At 47.6% G+C, this 21,299-nt stretch overlaps 1 protein-coding gene across 1 annotated transcript in view; it reads right to left on the bottom strand.

Moving 5' to 3' along the window:
• Nucleotides 1–248: 248 nt before the first annotated feature.
• MARCHF4 (membrane associated ring-CH-type finger 4) overlaps nucleotides 249–21,299 on the bottom strand; it is a gene marked incomplete at both ends in the record, with an annotated part of 82,536 nt that continues 61,485 nt past the window's right edge. Inside the window, 2 exons of the mRNA XM_082763566.1 lie at nucleotides 249–610; nucleotides 19,306–19,498. Of these exons, the coding sequence (XP_082619692.1) occupies nucleotides 249–610; nucleotides 19,306–19,498 (555 nt within the window). The remainder of the gene's footprint in view (nucleotides 611–19,305; nucleotides 19,499–21,299) is intronic.

The raw sequence follows: 21,299 nt of genomic DNA, 5'->3' as shown, positions 1-21,299 counted from the left end.
ATTAACCTCTTTAGCATGAGTGTGCAGCTTTCCCTCCACCTGCTTTTTCCTCAGCTGGCCAGGTGCCGCCTCTTATATCTTGTGCAGTTACCGAAAAAGAAAAGAAGGAACAGAAGAAGAAAACAAACAAAAAAAAAAAAAAAAAAAAAAAAAAAAGGGAAGAGAAAGAAAAAGGCACACCATGCTCCTCTGCGTTATGAGTTCTTTGTCTCCTCCGCTCCGTGTTAAGGCCTCCTGAATTCCTCGGCTCAGACCGTCGTGACCCTCATGACGAGCTCTCTGTTACTACTAGACTGACTCCTCTGTTCGTGAGGCCTCAGGTGGCTGAGTATATGCAGGATGGTGTAAGCACAGTGGTGGTCAGAGAGGGTGCCTGTGGCTTGGCCGGCAGCCCGGGCCCCGCTGTCGGCTGGAGCGGAGTTAGTGGCTGTACCACCAGTGGAGGACGAGTGGGTGGTTTGGGAGGAGGGGCGCTGATTTGTCCTGGTCCCTGTTTTTTGCTCCTCCATGTCCTTTGTTTTGTCATAGTTCAGCACTTTCCACTGCTGATTGACCGCCTGCCACCGTTTAAAAATCCGGTAAACCGAGGGCCCTTCATGTATTATTAGACCTGGAGGGAAGGGGGAAAGAAATAAACATAAAACAGAACAAAACTTTAGAAAGAACCATAAGCCTACCCCAGCATCGTGCCCTCTAGCTAGCTGGTTAGCTCAGTTCTCCCTTCGCCAGTGTATATTCAGTGATAAATCATGTTTTTAATTACTGACTGGCAGAGCACCGGTGCTCCTGCTCGGCTGGATCCCTTTTCCCTTGAATTAAAAGGATTACAGCTTTATTTCAGCAATCAATAAACAGGTCTTAAATGCAGCAGAGTGAGTTATGCTCCTACAGCAAAAACAGTGTCTGTTTACCAATAAACGCCCGAGGTTTATCTATCGCTGGGCTACTTTTGCACGCTGCATAGGCATGATTCACCGAGCTAGCGGCGTGTGCTTGGAGGGGGTGTAGCTGGAGCTGACGTGCCGGTGACGTCTGCTGCATCAACGTCACGAGCGGGCACAGACCACATCTCCCCACACACGCAGCGGTGGAGCAGACACGCACATGGGGGCCAGAGACGGCAATGAAAGACAACACGGGGCAGGCTGTACCTGTAAGCGGTTTGTCATCCTGTGCAAGCATTTGCTCGTTGGCAAACCAGGTACCTCATCGTACGTTATTGCTTCCAAGGGGAGAAAACAGCACGCTTGGAAGAAAGTGCAGATGATGCACTCACACAGTGTCTGCTCTGAGTACGCAGAGAGTGCGTCTGTCCCCTCACCCGTCTGCATACGGCAGAGCTGATATCGCTGGGGTGGCAGCCAGGCTTTGGGACGCTTGTCTTCTCGTGGTCTTCACATTTGGAAGAGAACGAGCAGCTCAGGCCCTTCCACCTAGCAGTTAGCTCACCTCCCAGAGCTCGCTGTCATCCTCCCCACACTTGAAAGAGGGCTGGGAGGATTAGATAATGGTCGCAGCTGTTTTGAAGTTATTTGACTATTTAGCTTTGTTATTTTAAAGCTACCAGGCTTTGGCCCTTCGAATGCAATGGAAACAGCAGCACCTGTGTTGTTCTTACCCACTGAGTCTGAGCGAAGCTGCAACTTCTCGTGTAGACTGGCTTAGCTGACACACTGCAATATAATTAATAAGCTTTAACGGAGAATGGGATTTATGCAGAATGAGAGGGTCTGGGTGTCCTGGTTTTGCAGCGATCTGTCTGTTAGGAAAGTGTCTTTGAGTCCCATGTATCTGAAGCCAGAGCAGCAGATAGGGCATGTACTTGTTGAGTTAGCATACAAATAATTTAATTTTTCTTAATAGTGATGGCTTCACCATTCTTGGTCAGCATCAGGATTATTAGAAACATTTCCAGGAAGAGCAACTCTCTTGCCTACTTGTTCCAGGAGCATAAATACAAATGTGAAAATGAGGAGGTTGCCTTGACCAGTAAGGGGTGATGATGGTCACCACAGAATAAAGAGGTTTGCTGCTATTTCTGATGAATCAGATGCTAGGGCTTTATCCTTCACCCAGCTTTTCCAGACTGTTCTAGTTTCGGATGACAGCTGAATACTGGAGTAAACCTATTCTGTATAAAAGAATAATAATAATAATAATAAAAATAACTGAAGGTCATCCTACACTTAGGGCTGACCTCCCTTTACTCACTGATGGAGTGCAGCCACCTAGTTTCTCAGCCACCTGTTTTTACATTTGATTTTACTGAATGTAAGTTCCAGGTTTGCTACAATCCGAGTTTCTAGCCTTTCTGATTCTAAGCATAATTAGAAACCTTGCTGACTTGATCACAGCTTAGCTTCAGGGAGATTCTCACATTCATCTTAATATGGTGCTGAGTCTCCTTACTGGCTGCTGAAGAAATTCCATGAGTTGAAGTATTCAAGCCTGGCTATTCTGGGACAGCAAATATAGGTGGGTACTCAGACTTACAGTACAAGAGAGATCTCTATTCCGGTTCCCATAGACCACTGAAGTTACACAGGTGTAGTCCTGTAGTGATGTCAGTTTTTCATAGCCAATAGCGTGATGCCATCACAGAAAAATTTGTTTTTTTCCTCCCTGCTTTGGAACGTGGTTGGGAATTCTGACATCTGATCAAAGCACAACCATAAAAAGCGGGACTTAGGGAAAGCCTACAGATCCAGCCAAGGAGACAGCTTTGAAGCAGGCCTAAAGTGGATTGGCCCAAGGCAAGGGACATTAGACACATATTTAAATGAGCTGTCTGATCTGTAATGAATGAAATTCCAGTCTGATCAATGACAGAGCCAATGTTTCTTTGAGACCTCTTTAAGCCTTGGATAAAAGAACCAAAATCAAATATTTTCTCCTTGGCTGTAGAACATCCTCCATAGAATCAAATCCATTCTCCAAAGTATTAAGCACTGAGCCAGGATTGTAAATCTATTCTTAATTACCTTATCACAAATATTTAATGCACAGCCTGATTCAAGAGGGCTGTTTATAAAATTCTTGTTTGTTTGCCTTCTAATTATAAATGTTTATGATCTTATGCAATTAACTGTGTGATGCTGATGGATGGGTTGCTGAGTCAACTGAGCACCTGTTTTCTTAGATAATTTTGGTTTCAAAATATTTATAAAAGTACAAAATAACTTGTTTCCCTCTGTATTTACGGGGCTCTAAATTACTTATCGATTTCCCAGTGTCAGGCTCAGGAAGCTGTAAAATTAAAAAGGAACCAAGCAGAGGGGTGGGCAGGGAGGTGGAAGTAACAGTGATTCATTTGCAACAGTGAATGCTAAGATTAAGCTAGAGTCCATCAGTTTATAACAACCTGCAGGAAGCTTAATGCTCCCATTGAAACAAATTTTGTCTGCCTGAGTTAAATTAGGATTGGAATTCCTATGTTCAGCTGCGTGTACCCCTTTCCAGAAACACCCCTCCCTCAAGGTTCAGTCTGGTTAACAGAGCTGAATCTTTTCAATTTAAGGCCAGACGTAAGTGGAAAATCCTTCAGGAAGAACTGTATGCAACTGCAAGCAACCAGCTAGAACCAATTTTTCTGTAAGCCAAATCCTCTATAAGCAGGGAAAGTAGCAGGTTGGTGTGAACTTCTTCCTTTTTGAACTTCTTTCAACTAGGACTTTAAACTATTATTAATGGAGGAGGGAAACCTCAGTCCATCCCACTCCTAATCCTGTACCTAAAGGGAACCTACAGGAAAGCTGGGGAGGTGTCCCTGCCCATGGCATGGGACTGGAATTGGATGATCTTTAAGGTCCCTTCCAACCCAACCATTCTATAATTCTATGAACTCAGAAATGTCTATGTGAGAATTTTAGATGCATTGCCAGTAGCGTCCTAATCCTTTCCCACTCCTCCCAAGTTTATCTTTCCCTTTTCTGCTCCACGAAATCTGTTCTCAACGCATCCTGTGTGAAAGACGGCCTCTTCAGAGGGAAAATCTCTGTGAGTTTCACACAAATCCATGTTGGTCCAGATTGTTGCCTGGTGTATGAAATCCCTTTTTGTGGTGGTGGTGGAATGAAGCTCCTAGAGAACATGGGCACTGAAGATGTGCTGTTCTCATTCCCATTTTCTCATGCCCAGATCTGACTGGTGTCTCTGCATTTTTTTTTTTCCAGATGATCAAGTTGCAGTCTGCAACAAAGCTAGCACTGGTGAAAGCAGTTCAATTCCCATGTTCTACTGATTGCCACAGCTAACCCTGAGCTTCTGCATGCTTAACACGCAAGATTTGAGGAGGAGAGTGTGACCACGGTGAGTACCATGCAATACCTGCCCAAGACTGGTCAAGAGAGTAGTCAGAGGGGCTGCTGGCAGAGCACGGGCATAAAATAGATGTGAAGAGACCTGGGTTAGTGCCTCCGGATAGGCAAGGGGGAATCAGCTGAGGTACCACCATCCCGTGAGATTAACCTGAGTGGCTGTGAGCCTTCAATTTAAAAGAGCTTTGGAGCAGCAGCTTCCCAGAAATGACAAGCAGTCACCCTGTGCACATTGTCAGCCTCTGCCACCAAGCAATCTTTTCTCCAGGACTTTCAGCTTCTAATTAACCTTCCTCTCATTTCAATGCTCGCTGTGCATTTTCTTGAAGGAGACAGGTAAGTTCTTGGGGCAGAAACTGTTTCTCCTGTTTGCCACTGAGAAACCATGAAGAGAAGGTTTCTGCAGTGTCGTACTTTACCCTTGTGCTGTCACTCATCTACAGGAACAAAAATCACAGCCCCTTCTAGCCAGTTACTCTGTCTTGCTTCTCATAAAGCCCCTGCCCTGCTGTGTGAGCATAGGGCAGGGGCTTTGTGAAAAGGTGGAAACCTCGTTTCCACCATCAGCAGCTCTTCTGCCCTTTGGTTTCCTTACACAACGCGGTTTCACCTCAGCCAGAGAGCTGCCTTGCTTTTGCCTGTTTCAGTCCCTTTCATTGCTGGGTGTCGGGGGAAGATTATGGCAGCTGTGATCAAAGCTTAATATTTGCATCCACGGCAGCGATGGCTCAGGCCAAGGCAAACCAATCCTCCTGGGAGACAAGGCTTTCATTGCCGGGCTTTCCCTCTGCTGACATCATTGCACACACTAACCCTTCACTCCCTTTCCCTGCATTCTTTCATCTTTTGTGGCAATTTCAAGTTCCCCCACCTTTGTTTCCAAAGCTCCTGCAGCTCAGCCTTCACTTATCTCTTTGCCTTTATCTCATCCTACATGCTCCATCCTTATCCTCCTTTTATCTTCCCCTAATAGCAGTAAAGTGGCTGTACGAGTTCAGAGAAGGGGTCTGGCTACGGTAGCATCCTGCCGCCAGCAGTGGCCAACCACACAAGGAGTGGTGTAAAAACAAAGCCAGGAGAGTGACTTTTCCCTGATGGGCTCTGTGGGGACATGCCCAGCCACAGATGGTCTCTTTAGGCTTAGTGATGTTCCCTCATTATAGGTTTCTAGTGTACTACAGTAAAGTGCACTGACTTTTGCTCTGAGCTCTGTGTTTGCTCAAGTCAGGCTGGCCCTCCACACCCCAAATTCTCGTAGTCTCCATGAGATAGCTCCATGCCAAAAAGCGCTTTAGAAATAGCAATGAATCTCTGCCTTCTGTCAACTTCACAAGTTCGTGGTACACGGGAGATGAGTCACCAAGCTCCCAGTGGGTCCTTTCAGTCCATACTACTTTTCAGTGCAATCCCCGGTATTTTATCCCTCATTAATGGTGCAAGGTAGCTCTTGGTGATAAACCTGGAAAAAAGAACCAGATGGACCTTTTCCTGGAAATATGGGCTGGGAAAGGGACACCTAGTATCTGTTATCCCTCTGCGTTGAGTCAGGGACTATTCCAGCTGAGTCTGACAAGTTCTTTAAACAACCTAACATCCTTAAAGCCCCAAGGGACAAGGCTCAAGGCTGCAGAGCTCTGCTCAGCAGGCAGTGGGGAAGCGGGCAAACCAGAGAGTGGGGAGAGGTACATTTATCCTTGAAAGTAATCTCATGGCATCAGTGGGACTCTGCACTTGGCTGGATTTGGGATGGGAGATGTGAATATCAGAGTTTATCATGTTGGGAATCGAGTCTTTCCTGCCCTCTCCTCATTCCTGTTCATCGTCTCCAGAATCTCTTCAGTTTGTCCCCCCTTTTCTGCAAGCAAGGTCCCGAAGAGGGTGCAGTCCCCAGAAGAAAGGTGCAGAATAATAATGTAACCCTGCCTTCCTTTCAGTACCCTGACGAAACAAACTGATGTCTTGTCAAAGCATCACTGTCTTTGGCAGTGTGACTGCCTGGCCCAGCTTGTGTTTGGGATTTTGATTTCTCCTTCCTAAGGGTAGCACTTTGCACTTCTCTTTATTGAATTTCATCTTGTTGATTTCTCCAATTTGGCAAGATCATTTCAAATTCTGATCTGATCCTCCAGAGTGCTTGCAGCCTTTCCAAGCCTGGTGTCATCTGCAAATTTTATAACAGCACTTTCTATTTCATTATCTAAGCCATTAATAAAAATAATAAAGAGAGTAGAGTCCAAAACAGTCCTAATTGAAATGTGTTTCCAGTTTATAGTACAACACTGACTACTACTATGAAAGCAGTTTTTCAATTGGTTGTACATCTGCTTTACAGTTTTTTAATCTAAATCACATTTCTCTGTTTTATTTAGGGGAATCTGAAGGCAAAACATCTAACGTGTTGCCCAAGTCATGGGATATCAAACCACTGCTTCCTCCTTAGCCACCAGGAGAGTTATCCTCCCAGATTGGATGAGGTTTTACTCCTTTTCTCATCAATTGATCAGTTAATGGTTTCTTCCAGTATCTTTCTATGAATCAGTTAAACCGATTTGCCCTTTACTTGCGTGATTTTCTGTTCACACCTCCTTTAATGATAGAGATTATATTTAAAGCTAGGTACTCTGCTTGCATTTCCCCAGCTGCCTGGCACCTCCTGCATCCTTCCTGAGTTCGTGAGGATAAAGTGCTCACGGGTCAGAGATTGCTCCTGCGGCTTCCTCTGAAGTTCATTAGGACGTGCTGACAAGGACACAGCAAACTCATCTAAATGTTTTTGAGTCTGTTCTTTTTGGATTCTGCCCTGGGCTCCTTTCTCCTCATTAAAATTATTTTAGTTAAGTTTTGAAGACTGAGACAAAGGCAACATTTAATGTTTGGCCTTTTTTGCATCAAATATTATTTGGGCTCTTAGAATTGTCTTAGCATAAGCTTACAGACCCGTTTCTTGCTGCCGTCTCTCTCTCTGAACGGTCATCCTGAGGCTCAGGTCTGACTGCTCCCCATGGCTGTGTGATTCCTAGAGACTTTCCATTAGTTGCAGGCTCTTCTCTCTGTCTTTTTGTGTTTTCAGCTTCTGATTTTGGGTCCTCAAAGAGCTCCTGATGCAGCCTCAGTGCTCTCTTCCCACGCTTCTGAGCTCTCCCCTGCACAGGCACAGTTTGCTGTTGTGCCTTTAGTATCATCCCTTTTGGCAACTGCGAGCTGTTCACAGCTCTTTCATCCTTCAGATTCTCTTCCCAAGAGACACTCCCTGCTCTGGTCCCCTGAGGCTGCTGCCACTGCTTTTCTGGAGTCCATTATCCTCACATCATAGATCTCTTCAGCTCAGGAATGCTTTCATCGCACAGTCACTTTTCGCACAAACTGCTGCTACGTTCAGATTTTCAGGGATTCTTTGCTTTCAGGCAAAATCAAGTAGGAAGGACAGATTCCTTCACAACTCTCACCTCTGTTTTCCAAAACATAAATTTCATCCACAGCATGTTTCAAGAGCTTAGTGGACAGTCTACTCTGAATACCGGGGAAGTCCAGGTAATGGATGACCTGAGACCTCTGGTGCCATCCTTTAGACATTTCTGGTAGTCTGCCCAGCGAGCAAAATACTTCTAGTCCACAGGATGTCTAGCAAAGGTGTGCTCTGAATATTGCTCAAACTACACAAGGAGGGTGTGCAAGCTGGGAAATGACCGGTATTGAAAGATACACAGCATGCACTGAAAATTCATAAAAATTCGAGGTTGGGTGAATGCTTACCATAAGGGAAAAAAAAAAATAGCTGATTATAATCAGGCACTTTATTATCAATCATTCTCCGTGCACATTTTTTTTTAATACCTAGAGAACTGATTAAATATGCAGAAGGGTGAGCTGTGCTTTGGCTGAGCAGAACCGGGGGTGGCTGCATGGCCAGGCCCTGTTTGTGGCTGTCAGTCACTGGATATCATGGAGCCCGTGGGCCTGGGGAAAAAATTCTCCTTCTTCTCCCCATCACCCTTTAAGTGTATTTGCTGTAATGTACGTCTCATGCTTGGCTCCCTGCAGGTCACATAGGCCACAGCTCTGGCAAAACTGAACCAGTTTCTGGTCCCTGTGGCCAGACCTGTTGCCTGGGCAGAGTATGTAGAGTGAGTGCTCCACCAGTGTGTGCAGACAAGCTGCTCCCAGCTCTCTTGGTGAGGTATTTTCTGCAGGTATGGACTCTTCCCTTTCCAGTCACTGGAAACAGCACAAACAGGCTTCCCCCCAAGCCTTCAGTCGCTGAGGAACCAGCAAACCTTGTGCTTGGTATGGCTTGGCTCCTCTCGTGCAAGCTGGGGTTCAAGGACAGCTCTGCCTCAACGCTTCCTCATCCCCAGGTGGGCCAGGACACCCCGCAAAGGCAGCAGGAGCCCTTCTCCTTCCCTGCCTCCTCCGCTCCATCTGGCAGAGCACCAGGAGCAGCAGGCCCCACAGCGGGTGGCTGTGCTAGGCCCCAAGCTCTGCACAGCCATTAACACCACCCCCAGACTCAGCAAGAGCCCTGCTGGGTGGGAGAAGGATCCAGCATGCAGGCGTCTCAGAAGGTCACCGCAGTTGCTGTTCCACCATGGAGGGCAATCGTGGCAGACCTCGCCCCATGCCGTGCTGGGGCAGAGCCGTTTCCTCTTTTCCTCCTGGAGAGGAGGCAGCTCTTTTATTAAATCCGCCTGAGGCACTGTTGGGAGGGCTCGGCATGACAGCTGGGAGAGCTTCTCCTCCCGGCAGCACTGTGATTTTGCAGGATGCTGCTGAGCTGTACAGCAAGAGACAATTTCCAGGTCGCGACACTGCAACGTGTCGTATTTGTGTGGCGCCTTTCGGGCGCGTATGCAGCAGTGAGCCCTACGCACAGGGGATGCTACAGGTTCCCCTCAGAAGCAGGAGCAACCCATCCCACACACACAGCATCTGCAGCTGCAGGAGGAGGAATACTTTATCCACTTTATCCAATACTTTTGGGGATGAATGGAGAGAACAGGTTAGAGACTGACTTTTGTGGGGCTTGTGGAGCTGGTGGGAGCTGTCAATATGTTGTAGGAGCAGCACTAAGCTTTTAAGGCTGCCAGGCAGATGCCAGCTTCTCTGAGAGGTACTACCTCCATCCCAGGCAGCCATCCTCAGTCACGTCCACTGCCCAGCCTTGTGCTCCTCTACAACACATGGGTTGGTCCTTCTTGGGCTGAGCTGGTAAGCCCCAAAATGAGGAAAGGCTGGCAAAATTTATGAGCTAGTGGAAGGTGTCCAAAGGACAGGAAATTCCTTTTCACTTAGCACTCCCACGTGGTTTGTTTGCAATGGGAAAACAACATCGGTTTTCTGCAGGATGCCATCTGTGGCAGAGGAGCTGGGCTGACCCTGGGAACCACACACAGCAGCACCATCACTCTAGAAATGCCACAGCATTTTCAGCTCCAAACATATGAGCTACCAACCTCCACAACTTTCTCCTGCCCTGCCCAGACTAGCACTTTTACTCCCTGCCTCAAAACCTGGACAAAACAAACAAACAAACCAAGAAAAAACAGCAAAAAACTGGGAACATAAAACTCTACATAATCCTCACTTAGGAAATAGACAAACCATAAAGAAAAGCATTCCAGTAAGCTCAGCTGGCTGTGGACAGCTACAGTAAAATGGATGTTGTGCCCTTGAGGGCTCTTGTACTCCTGTGGTATTTAATTCACAGCACACGATAAAGCATGGGATTAAAGGGCAGTTTCTAGCTATGCAGGCAAAAAACAAAAACAAAAACAAAAACAAAAACAACAAACAAACAAACAAACAAAAAAAAAAAACAGAAAAAAAAAAACAAAAACAACAAACTGAGACTCTTCTAGGAAAAAGCAAATAAATAAATAAAGACGAGCTCCACCAGCAGAACACTCCTGCTCCTGAATCATACATCTCCAGCAGCATTCCTCACTTGTGAGTCTACCCATAACTGTGCCAGTACAGGAGGGATGGGGCTTAGAGGCATTATCCATATATCCCCCTGCTCTCTTAAAATTTCTCCTCCTTGCTTCATTGCTAGGATGTTATGGACCCTTTGGGTATATTTTTTCTTCCTAGATTTAAAATGGAGGGGATGGCAACACCCCACATCTTGAAAGGGCTTTGTGCATGAGACCGGTTGTGCACATGACAGATACAATTAGATCTTTAAGAGAGGGGAGTAGAAAATTATATCAAACTGGATTGAACAGAGCACTGGCCAGACGCACACCCTGGTATCCTGGTGACTTTATGGGTCTCTTATATCTTCAGGTTTCCAGACATTCCCTTAACAGAAGTCCAAGGAGGTGGATGCTACATTTGTGCCACAGTGGTGAGTCCTCCAGGTCAGGGTCCTGAACATTTTTATCCTATAGCTAAAGATGCTTTGACCGAGGTGTTGCCTTTGCAGTCATGCTGTATCCTTAGACATTCCTGGGACATTTCTTTAATGGCAACGCTGAGCAACAGCACTGTTTTTTGTAGGGCTCTGAAATCTGGCTTCACACCAACTTGGAGCAAGACTTGAGAAAGTCATGCTGTCCCCCAGAATGGAAGTATACATATATGTTTTCAGACAGATGAGAATGTTTCATTTAGACTTGATTTTTTTTTAATGTATTCCAATTCTGATGCTGAATTTAAAATACTCAGCATGAGCAGTCATCTCTAAATGCCAAATCAAAATGCTTTGTTCAGTAATGATCAAAATAGGACATTTGCTTATTGAAGGCAGAACTAATGTCTCCCTCTCTATTTTTAATAGGAAATGAAATTCTGTAAGGGAAAGTGGGTATGATTTCACTGTTTATTTATTTATTTATTTATTTATAATTTACTTTTTTTTTTTTTTTTTTCTCGTAAGGGATGCATGATCAAGATCTGTTGCGACTACTTCAGCTACCAAAGCACTCTTCCACTAACTATTCGGAACTAAGGAAGGAGATAGGAGCCAAGAGGACAAGGGCCAGGTCTATTATTTCATTGCATTGTCATATGGTTATTGTGGATCCAGCTCTGCCTCTGGGCAGACAGACTCAGGCTGTGACTGCCACCAGTGGGTTTTGCTTCAGGAAGAAAAGCACTGCTTCAGGGAGCAATTTCCAGGCTGAATAAGCTTAGCAAAACCAAGACTTTTTCCTATTAGTAAGGAAAACCAGCAGTGCTTGACCTGAAATCACCTGTGGGCCTGTTTGCAGTATTTTTGTCACTGAGCTGTTGTGTCTGGGTCTGAAAGATGGCTGTGTTGGTAGGGTAGCCAACCCTCAGGAGAAGAACTAATTAATTACTACTTTAAGAAGTGATCCCAAGGCTGGTTAATGTGGCTTCATGTTGATCTCTTCTTACCTCTGTTTTGGCTCCCTAAAGAGCTGGGGACAGTCCTCATCCATTCTGCACAAGGGTTGACCCCACTATCATCCCTTGTTTGACTACAGAGTTGACTTGCTGTGGCTACAATGGCCTGCCATGGACTCCAGCCTCTCAGCTCCAGCAGTAACATGTATGCTGGGATGGAGGCTGTGGTAGGAGCAGAAAACAGCCAGAAAAGCATAGCCTGGCACAGATCTGAGGACTTTTCCCATCCTTACTACACAGCACAATTCATGCAGCTGGCGCAGGAGGTCCTGCCAGCTGCCTGTGAGGGAATCTCCTGCTGTGGTGTAGAAGCTATGACAGGCAGGTGTGTGCTTCTGCCTCTGCCCAGGGATGGGAACTTAACCCAGTGACATCAGGCACTTGCTGCCAGCAAACGATCGAGTGAGAGGGCAGCGACATTCTGATTATAACATATCACCCTCTGAAGCACGGGATGCAGTTCACGAGGCAGAAGGATTTCTTTTCCCCCTTAGAAAAATGTTAATTATGTTGCCCTCGCTAAATGCTAAACACATTGATCCACTGGAGCAGAGAGCACCATATGGTTATTTGTGACAAAATACATCTCCAGAGCCCTGTTGCAACGGTGGGGAACTGTATGAAGATAGATGTGGTGAAGGACTGTGGAGCTGAAAGGACACAGGTGAAAGGCCAGGTGCTGCTACGATGATGCTGGAGGCCAAGGCCCTGCCCTGAAAAAAAAGGAGGGAGCTCAGATCCAGGTCCAAACCCCGTGGCTCTTGCTCAGCAGTGACATGCTTGCTTTACAGAGGGCTGCCAGAGCTGCGCTGGAGTTTAGGATGAGCGTTCAGCCTCTGCAGAAATGCCCACTGGTGAAAGTAGCACACATGCACGCAGGCTGGCTGGCCCACTCTGCTCTCTTATTGAATAATCAATGCAGCATTAGATAAAAATAGGTCCCATCTTTCAGGAACGGAGGGGTGGCATCTCTCGGCTTTGCCGAGCATCCTCTGTTCCTGGACAGCGGCCAAGAAGTCGGTCGGCACAGATCAGCTGTGCAGCCCTGCTTCTGCTGCTGCTGGCCCAGGGACAGGGCCCTGGCTGACTGGTGTTGAGGGACGGTCCCTGCCCATCTGGATCGAGAGCCCCACCACACGCCCCGTGGGGACTGCTCCTGTCTCCACACTCCCCTTTACAGCTGATAAATCAATGATTTGCTGGGAGATTTTTTGAGCACGCACACGGTGGCCAAATGTATGCAAACCGAGATTCACGGTGTAAAAAGGGGAGTGAGCTGCTCGTCTTTTTTTCCCAGCCGCCTGCTCTGCTGACAGGGCCTGGATCTCATCACTCCAGTTAGCTCCTTGTAGCTCCAAGGAAAACTGGAGGGATAATGTTAATCTGGGGAATGAGAGTGGGAAAAAGTGTTGGGTAGAAGGTGATGAGGAAGAGGAACCTGATTACAAAATTAGAGGGGCAACTTCCATCCATGTTTCCCAAATAGGCGTGCTGCTTATTGCTGACTGACCAGCCAGACAGACCCCATGAGCTGCCAGATCCCATAACCCGAGGAGAAGCATTAGGATGGGGGTTCCTCGGATCACGCTGCCATAGAAGGACCCTCTCCTCCCCATGGTTTCCACAGCAAGAACAGAGAGCTCAGACACAGAGAGTGAGTTCAGAATGAGGAGAAATAACAAAAGCAGGGAAATGTCATTTAGGAGTTTGTTGTGAGAGGGAAAGTGCCGTGTTCTCTATACCTTGCCTCCACAGAACTACTGATGCATGACCATAGGCTCCACAACTGCTCTGCAACAGGCAGGGAGATGTCTAACAGGCTAACAGCCCCTTTCAGTCACGACTGGCACACAAAGCTGGTCTGTCTATCCTCCGCCTCATGGGACTGCCTTTCTGTCTCCTGGCCCGTTGGCTGCATTTTCAATGCTAGCTGAGAGAGACCTCTCAGACTGCAGGGGCATCTTGGCTACATCTGCTTTTAAAGAGACCTCTTGGGACTGGCTAACCTGGGACCATGCTCCCAGATTGTCCTGCACCTGTCAAATGGGTCAAAAAGAGTGTGAACAGTGTGGCAAGCAGTGCATTAACCTGAAGGGAGTAGAAGACTTCTTCATACTCACATGGGTCTCTTCCAGGTATGTTGAAGCCAGACATTTGCTGTCTGGGTTGGACTCAGTTTTCTCCTTTGAAGACATCTGCTGAGTTTCGCTGTGTCGTGCTCCATGTATAGAGTGTCATCAAGAACACATGGGCTTCCCCAAAACTTATTTGCTATTGCTGTAGCAATTCTTCCTACTTTGTGCTTTGGGGGACTACGCAGACCTGAATGAAAACATCTCCATTCATTTTGAGAATCAGATCATCAATACAGATGAAGACCAAGACTCTGAAGACACTTAACTTCTCAGTTTCTCCTTATTTTTATTGGGACTTTAGCTCCTAAATCCTTTGAATGATCAGGGCCCAAGTGACCCGGCTAGAAAACACCCCAAGGCTATCTCAGCCTGGCATTTCCTCTAGGAAGCAAAGCTCATTTAAAACAAAACCACATTAGTCTTGGCAGGAAGCTTGAATTGTGACCGTCTCAAGGAAGCGCCATTAATTACTGTTCCCATTGCACTATGAAAGATCAAATGCTGTGGATCAGTTTTAATTGGCTATTGATTTCTTATGTTATTACCTACGGTTGTGCTGAGATGCCGTCAGACGTACTGGATGCTTTTGATTATACTTGCTGGCAGCTGGGATTAAAAACAGCGGGCACACACTTCCTGATCTGTAATGGATTACCATGGTGTGCCAACAAAAATCGTTGGCAGGATGAATGGTCCTGCTTCGCCTGTCTCTTGTGCTATCGAGCTGCAGTGCAGTTATTGTTGTGAAGGCAAATACCCTCAGGGACTGGCTGCCAAGGAAAGCGAGGGAAAAGCTTCAAAGAACATGGGGATTTAGTGCCTACAAAAGTGAGAGGCTGTCAGCACCAAGGCAGGGTGAGTCAGAGTGCAAGGAGTGCTTGGGCATGGATGAAGCATCAGGCCCCACCAGTGATCCCAGGAGAGGCTGACCAGGTTGCTTTTGCTTCTACATGCCAATCATGGGGCTATCATATGTGTGAGCACAAGTGGGACTGTGCACACACACCGTGACAGTGACAGCCCTGCACGCACCAGCCTGCTAATGGCCTTCCTGAGCTGCATTTCCCCCTCGGAGCAGACCCGGTGATTTCTGAAGCTTAGTCTGTGACATGCTCTCATTAGCTGGCAGTTACTCCTTGTTTAACAGGAGATTGTTTCCCGTCCTTCTGACCCCAAATGACACTTTAATCTACAAACGCCGACTTTCCCTAATTGCACCTTGACAGAGAGAGAGAGAGACAACCCCCTCCTCCCCCCTCCAAGGACTGTCATTTAATTAACAGGCAGGTATCTCTCAGGATTTACAGCCCAGCTCTAAGCTGCCACTCTGTCTACTCAGTAACTCAGGCTCACTCCACTTATCTTTACATTTCAATACCTGCATTTCTGCTAATCCCTCTCTATGCCAGGTTTCTGGATTTACTTCTCAGGAACCCGTGGGGAAAGCAGTTCGTCAAATGAACTGTCCCCATCTCACTTCTCATTCACCTCCTGGCTACCGATCTGAAGTGCCTATGTTGTAGATGACTTCGTAGCACAGCAATACCTGTGCTGGCACCATTGCCAGTTTGTAGTTTAATACAGGTCTCATATCTGTCCTATAGACATGACCAGAAGTAGCATACACGAGAGAGAGATCAGAATCAAAGACAGCGAGGCTGGCTGGATATCAAGAAGCATTTAGTCTGTTCCTCCTTCACAAACTGGGATCATCCCTCTGCAACCTGTTCTTGACATATGTTTTTTCTATCAGGTTCTTATAAAATTCCAGTGTCGGAGACTCCCACAAGTCCTAAGCAAACCTTTCCAGTGCATCCTGCCCTCCCGTTTGGTATCTGAGAGCAAGGGGAGAACAATGTTGAAAGACCATCTCGCATGCCTTGCCCAGATGGCTATAACTTCTGGTACTTGGAGCCATACCGTCTGTCTTGCTGCTTGTGAGGAGCAGATTCATTGTATTTTGGTTGTGGTTTTGTTTCCGTGGTGGGTGAAGGGATAGCAAATGCTGTCTGTCTATTCCAGCTGTCTTTGCTGAGCATGCTAGGATCTGGCGAAGTCCAAAGCAAAGTAGTGTATTACTGCATGTGAGTGGCTGAGGGTCAAACCCACGGTCTCTGGATTTTGATGCATGGTTCAGTAGTCTCTGAGTTAACAGCTGTATTTTGAAAGCTCAGTTTGGAGCAGATCAGACTGTTTCAGAGCAAATGCAGCTTGAGAGGATAACAACAATCAAATGATCGGTGTGAATCCCAGTTTGCACATGCATCTGAGTGCATGTACCTCCAGTGAGAGTAAGCTGTTCTCCTGGACACATTGCACTGGCTCCTCAATGGACTTGAGAGACCCAAGAGCAACCAAAGTGCGAACTGGCAGGAACTGCTGAGGAGCTCTGCTTTAGCACATCTGCCCTTTAATAAATACCTTGTCTCTCAGACCTCCAGTTCTCTGCCAGTGAAAGCAAAACTTGGGGTCAAAGTGGTGGAAAGAGCACTTGGAATTCACACAATTAGTGTAGGTCCTGCAGTTTAACATCTGCAAGCTAAGGCTGCCCAGCCTGTTACCAAACAATGCACAAACAACGTATGTGTTACATTAGCTGAAAAAAAAACACATAAGCGTAACAGAACTGAGTGCATCTAATGTCCTGCTGTTTCCCCATCACTGAGCATTTCTTAGTTCCTAAATTCTTCCTATCCACCCACAGGCTGGAAAGCAAAAGGGGAAGAGGGCTGGACTGTGGAGGAAGAGTCACTGAAATGCACAGACAGCACCCTGGTATTTCAAGAATCCTTGTCACTACCATTATCCGTGAGAGGTTTTATCCTGAACTTGCAGAAGTGGAGGAACAACAGGCTTCAGGCCATGCTAGCAGTCGGGAGCAGAACTCTGAATCTGCACAGCCAGCTTTGCCCAGCAGTGATCAAAGACATTGCACAAGGCTGCAAGGTTTGGAAGAAGGATAAAGAGAGGGAAAAGAGCTGTTCTGCAGTGAGGAACTCACTGCGAGCCTTGTAGGGAGCTGCCACTGCTGCATCTATCACAGTCAAGGAAAGCTGCAATGAATGAGGAATTAAACCCAGTCATGGACCATTTGGTCAGCTCTTTCTGCTGACCTGGCCTGGCCTCTCCACAGACAGACTGGCCTTTTGGCTAGCACTAGTGCAGCTCTCTGAAATCAGCAGAGCTGGAGAGATGTCACCTAGAGAAGAGACCTGACGGTGTCGACAGCCAGGGAGTCACAGCTCTCAGCGGTGCCCTCATTTGTCACTTGCTTCAACCTGGGTAGAGAAAGAGGAGGAGGCGGGGAGGAGAGGGACCAGCAGATCTCAGCTAGCACTGAGGGCACAATACAAGCAACTTTTACACTGGAGAGCGGTAGGGGCAGAGGGCTGGCTGCATGCACATATCAGCTTTTCTAGGGAAATGTATGAAGTGTGTACAAAGGCTCTCAAGGCCCAAAACATCATCTCTCCTGGTTGACCATGGGTGGGCTGCTTGGCAGCACCGAGCTGCACACAACACAACTGGAGCCAGCCATGGGTGGGCACTGCTCTGAGGTGCTGGGCAAGAGAAGCCACATACAGACACACTAAGTTACTTCATCTGCAGTGCTTTCCACTTGCTTTTGTGTTTGTGGGAAAAACAGTCATGTCTGGCCCACAACAGCTGCCAGCTGTGCAGGGCGGGCTTAAGGCAAAGGGCTGTCCTCAGCCACAGCTCTGAAATATTCCTGGGAATGGGACGGCCTCTTGCTCTTTGGCTGGAAAAATCGAAGCTCACAGCTTAGGCCAGTGTGCTTACTGGTGATATCACTGGAGATGCAAGGGGGCTCTTACCTCCCTATAGAAGGTGGATAGGGGAAACAGAGGCCAGATCCTTAAAAAAAGTAAAGAAGAAAGCAGCAGAAAAACTCAAATCTGAATCTGTCTGCCCAGTTCCCCTTCAGTTCATAGCTGGCATAGTTTATTCTCTGCCATGTGGGAGGATTTAGCATCTATTGACAGATGAGCTAATCAGTTCCCCTCAGCTCTTGAAGCTTTATCAAAGCCAGTTAATCATGTTACTGATGTCCGCCCAGGCCAGAGCTCTCCAGTGCTGTCTTCTGCCAACAAGGCGACACACACACACAGAGGGATCGTTTTTTTCTAGTCCCAATCCCACCGATAAGAGGATGTCACCAGTGTCTGCTATGCCAGCATGTGGGTGCTACCTGCCTCTCTTTCACCCTCCTTGGCCACCCCTTGTTGAGCTGTGCTAGCTGCACCAGCACCTCATGGAGGGGCAGGCCAAGCTCAGCTCTCGTCCGTGCAATGATGGCAACAGTGGGAAGCACCAAGCTGGGTTTCAGGAGGCCTAAGTCTTGTGCTGGAAGGATGCTGAAACCAAGAGCCATTTAAACCCAGACCTGGGGTGTGCTGTCCAGACCTCTCTCCCTGACGCTTCATTTGTTTTACTTCTGTACTCCAATTTCACCAACTGCTACTCGGATGGTCTGTCCTGCTCTTTCTGAGGGTTGACCTGGGGGGCTGTGCTCCTTTCTTCAGGAGTGGCTCTACCTATACAAACACAAATCCACCAAGGCAAGAGTACTGTCTTGTCCCACTTTTTTTTTTTTTTTTTAATTATTATTTCTTATATATATATATATTTTTTTTTTGGTGGGGGAAGCTCCTTCTGCATGTATACCAACAATGGAAGAAACCAGACGTAAGGAGCTCTCTGGAACCCTCTTATCTTCCTGGCAGGGTCACTTGAATTGCCATGATCTGGTGGCCTGTGCTTGGGTGGGTATTACTCAGTGTTTGGAGGTGGTTGGTGTTCACTTGATTATTTCGGTAACCACTGCTCTTTCAGTGGCCTGGCTGGTGGGTTCCTCTGCCCTTAGGCATCACCAGCTATGTCCTCCCCAACCCTGCATGCCTGCACTGGGCCTACAGCTCAAAGACCCTGCTAGGCCCAGGATGCTTGAGGGGGCAGAGGTCTTGCTCTCAACCCATCCAAAGAAGGGGCAGCCGCCCCTGCCGGGCTGAGAGACCAGACTGAGGAGCTGGGACTTCATGTGGAGAGAGCGAGGTGCTGGCTGCGAGGTGCAGGCCGGACCCTGCCGTACCCACACACAGGGCAGTCCCTAAATTAGCTGTTCCAGAAAGGAAGGAGTTTCTTTCCCACTGTTAATCAATACTGCCCAGCCTCCCCCCCACTTCCTTGCCCAATGAAGATAAATTTGTTTCCCTCTGGGGTTGCTGCAGGTCCCTCTGCCAGCCCAGCCAAGGAGATACCCCAGGGCTGCACATATAAGCAGAGAGCACTGCAAAAAAAGGTATTAAAAAAAAAAAAAAGAAAAAAAAAAAAGGTGGGGGGAAAGCAGGGGAGGTTCAATCCGGGAGCAGAGCTGTACCAGCCGGCTCTCCACACCATCTCCCACTCCTCTCTGCCAGCGAGCGGGTGGGCTGGTGCCCTCAGCTGTGCCGTGAGATGCATTCACCCACCTATACAGACAATGTCCATGAAGCCGTACATTCCATAGCAGATCTGGAAGAGCAGGTCCTGGCGCTGCCATTTGGCTGAAGGACTGAAGGTCGACCAGATGAGCCACGAGATACTGGCGATGAGGAAGAGGGAACCCAGGATGGCCGCTGCTATCTGAACCTTCTCAATGACCGTCAGAGAGATGGCTTGCCACTGCAAGGGACAGCAACAGGGAGAGGAGAGGGCGCAAGGGGAAGGGAGGAGGGAAAAAAAAAGAGAAGAAAGTAGTTACATGATAGACACTGCTGTTTTTCTTAGTGGTGGTGGTTCTGGAGATCCCAAAGATCACCTGTGACTTATATGTGTATCCTACACATAGATGCCTTCACCTGGTCCACCTCTACGGTGGAGCGTGGTAGTTGTTTGACAGTGCCCGGCCCCATGTTTCTTGACACTGCTGCTGAAAAGCAAATAGGGAGGAATCCTGCATCTCACCAGGAAACCACAAAGACCAGTAGGAGTCAGGAAGGTCTGTGGGCAAGACCCTGAAAATACCATCTCCAGAACAGTGGATCTGTGCTGGCCATCACAAGCCAGGACATCCAGTTGCTATCTCAAATGGAAGCCAGACACCAGCTTTGGCTAGGGTATCCTGGTACCATGGGAAATGCCTCAGCTAGCTATGCTTTTCCATGCTTGGAGGCCTCCCAGGTAAGCCATGAGCTGGCTCCGTGCTACTTTGAAATGTGACGGGATGACAACACTAGGTAGGCTCTTGTGGAGGCAACACACACCCCACAAAACATGTTACAAACAACACAGGTTGCTGCCACCAAGGCTCCCTGCCTTTAGGTGATGACACATTCAGGCTGTTTTCCAAGGTAAACGACAATGCTTCTTCCTCAGAAGAAGAAAAAAAAAAAAGTAACTTCCCCAAATCCATTCACTATGTCAAACAGCTTTGTATAAGCTACAGTATAAATATCCTAAGCCCAGACTTTTCTGTGTCATCTAGAATAAAACCTCCTTACTCAGATTTACACTTCTGAGGGAACTGCCCAGTAAAAACCAAGAGCTGAAATTGCTTTCTCTGACAAGACTCGGGGACATCGTCCACAATGCCTCCTGCAAATCAGAAATCAAATGTGTAAACTGGCCGTGGAGAGATAGTGTCTCCTGGCATTAAAGTATATAGGCCACCTTTAGCAGTAAGATACATGCCCTTGAAATCTCAGTGGGACTGGTAGTAGGATAAATAAAAGTAGACTTCAACGTCATGCAGGTGGAGAGGATTCAGAGGAACTGAAAATGTTTAGCCTGGATTCAGGTCAAATTCAGTGTTCTTGTGAGGTGACAGCTCTGGAGAGTCCTGAGCACCCTGCCCATTTGTCAAACACATCCTGGGACACCAGGGTCACCTGTCAAGCCCCATCCCCTCATTTTGCAGGGCAAGAAAACAGTTCAGTTGCTATGTTGCTCTTTAATGCCCAGGCCAGCCAGGAGTCACCCATATTTTTGGGCAGTAGGGAGGACTTTGAACCCTACTTGAAGGACAAGAAGGTGAGTTGTGCTGGGAAAGGAATACATAGCATTGCTACCAGACCCTTGAACTGAATGCAGTCCCTGCAAAGGGCTGGTTTTGAAGAGGAACAAATTTGCAATGGTGCCATCAGCTCAGAGATCCAGGACAAGAGGCATGAGGAGGCAGGACGAGAGGCATGAGGAGGCATTGGGTTGGGTAGGTGCGTGGGGTTGCACCCTCACTTTTGCAGCTCTCCCCAGACCTCCTATCCCCTTCCACGAACTCTGGCAGATGCTGAGGGGATGGGAGCGCAGGGAGCCTTTCCTAGTGCTGCCTGCCATGGTTTTGCTGCGGGTCCCTCATGCTGACCTGCGTGCGCCTGTGCCAGCCAAATCATTCTGCATCATTTCTCTCTCGAGAGGAGGTAATGGACTGGCTCCTCACCATCTGTCTGGCACACTGCAAGGCCTGTGGCAGCAACAGGTCCTTCCA

Source organism: Aythya marila, assembly GCF_965140915.1.
Source record: "Aythya marila genome assembly, chromosome: 6".
Lineage (NCBI taxonomy): Eukaryota > Metazoa > Chordata > Aves > Anseriformes > Anatidae > Aythya > Aythya marila.
This window is presented reverse-complemented; position numbering and strand designations above follow the sequence as displayed.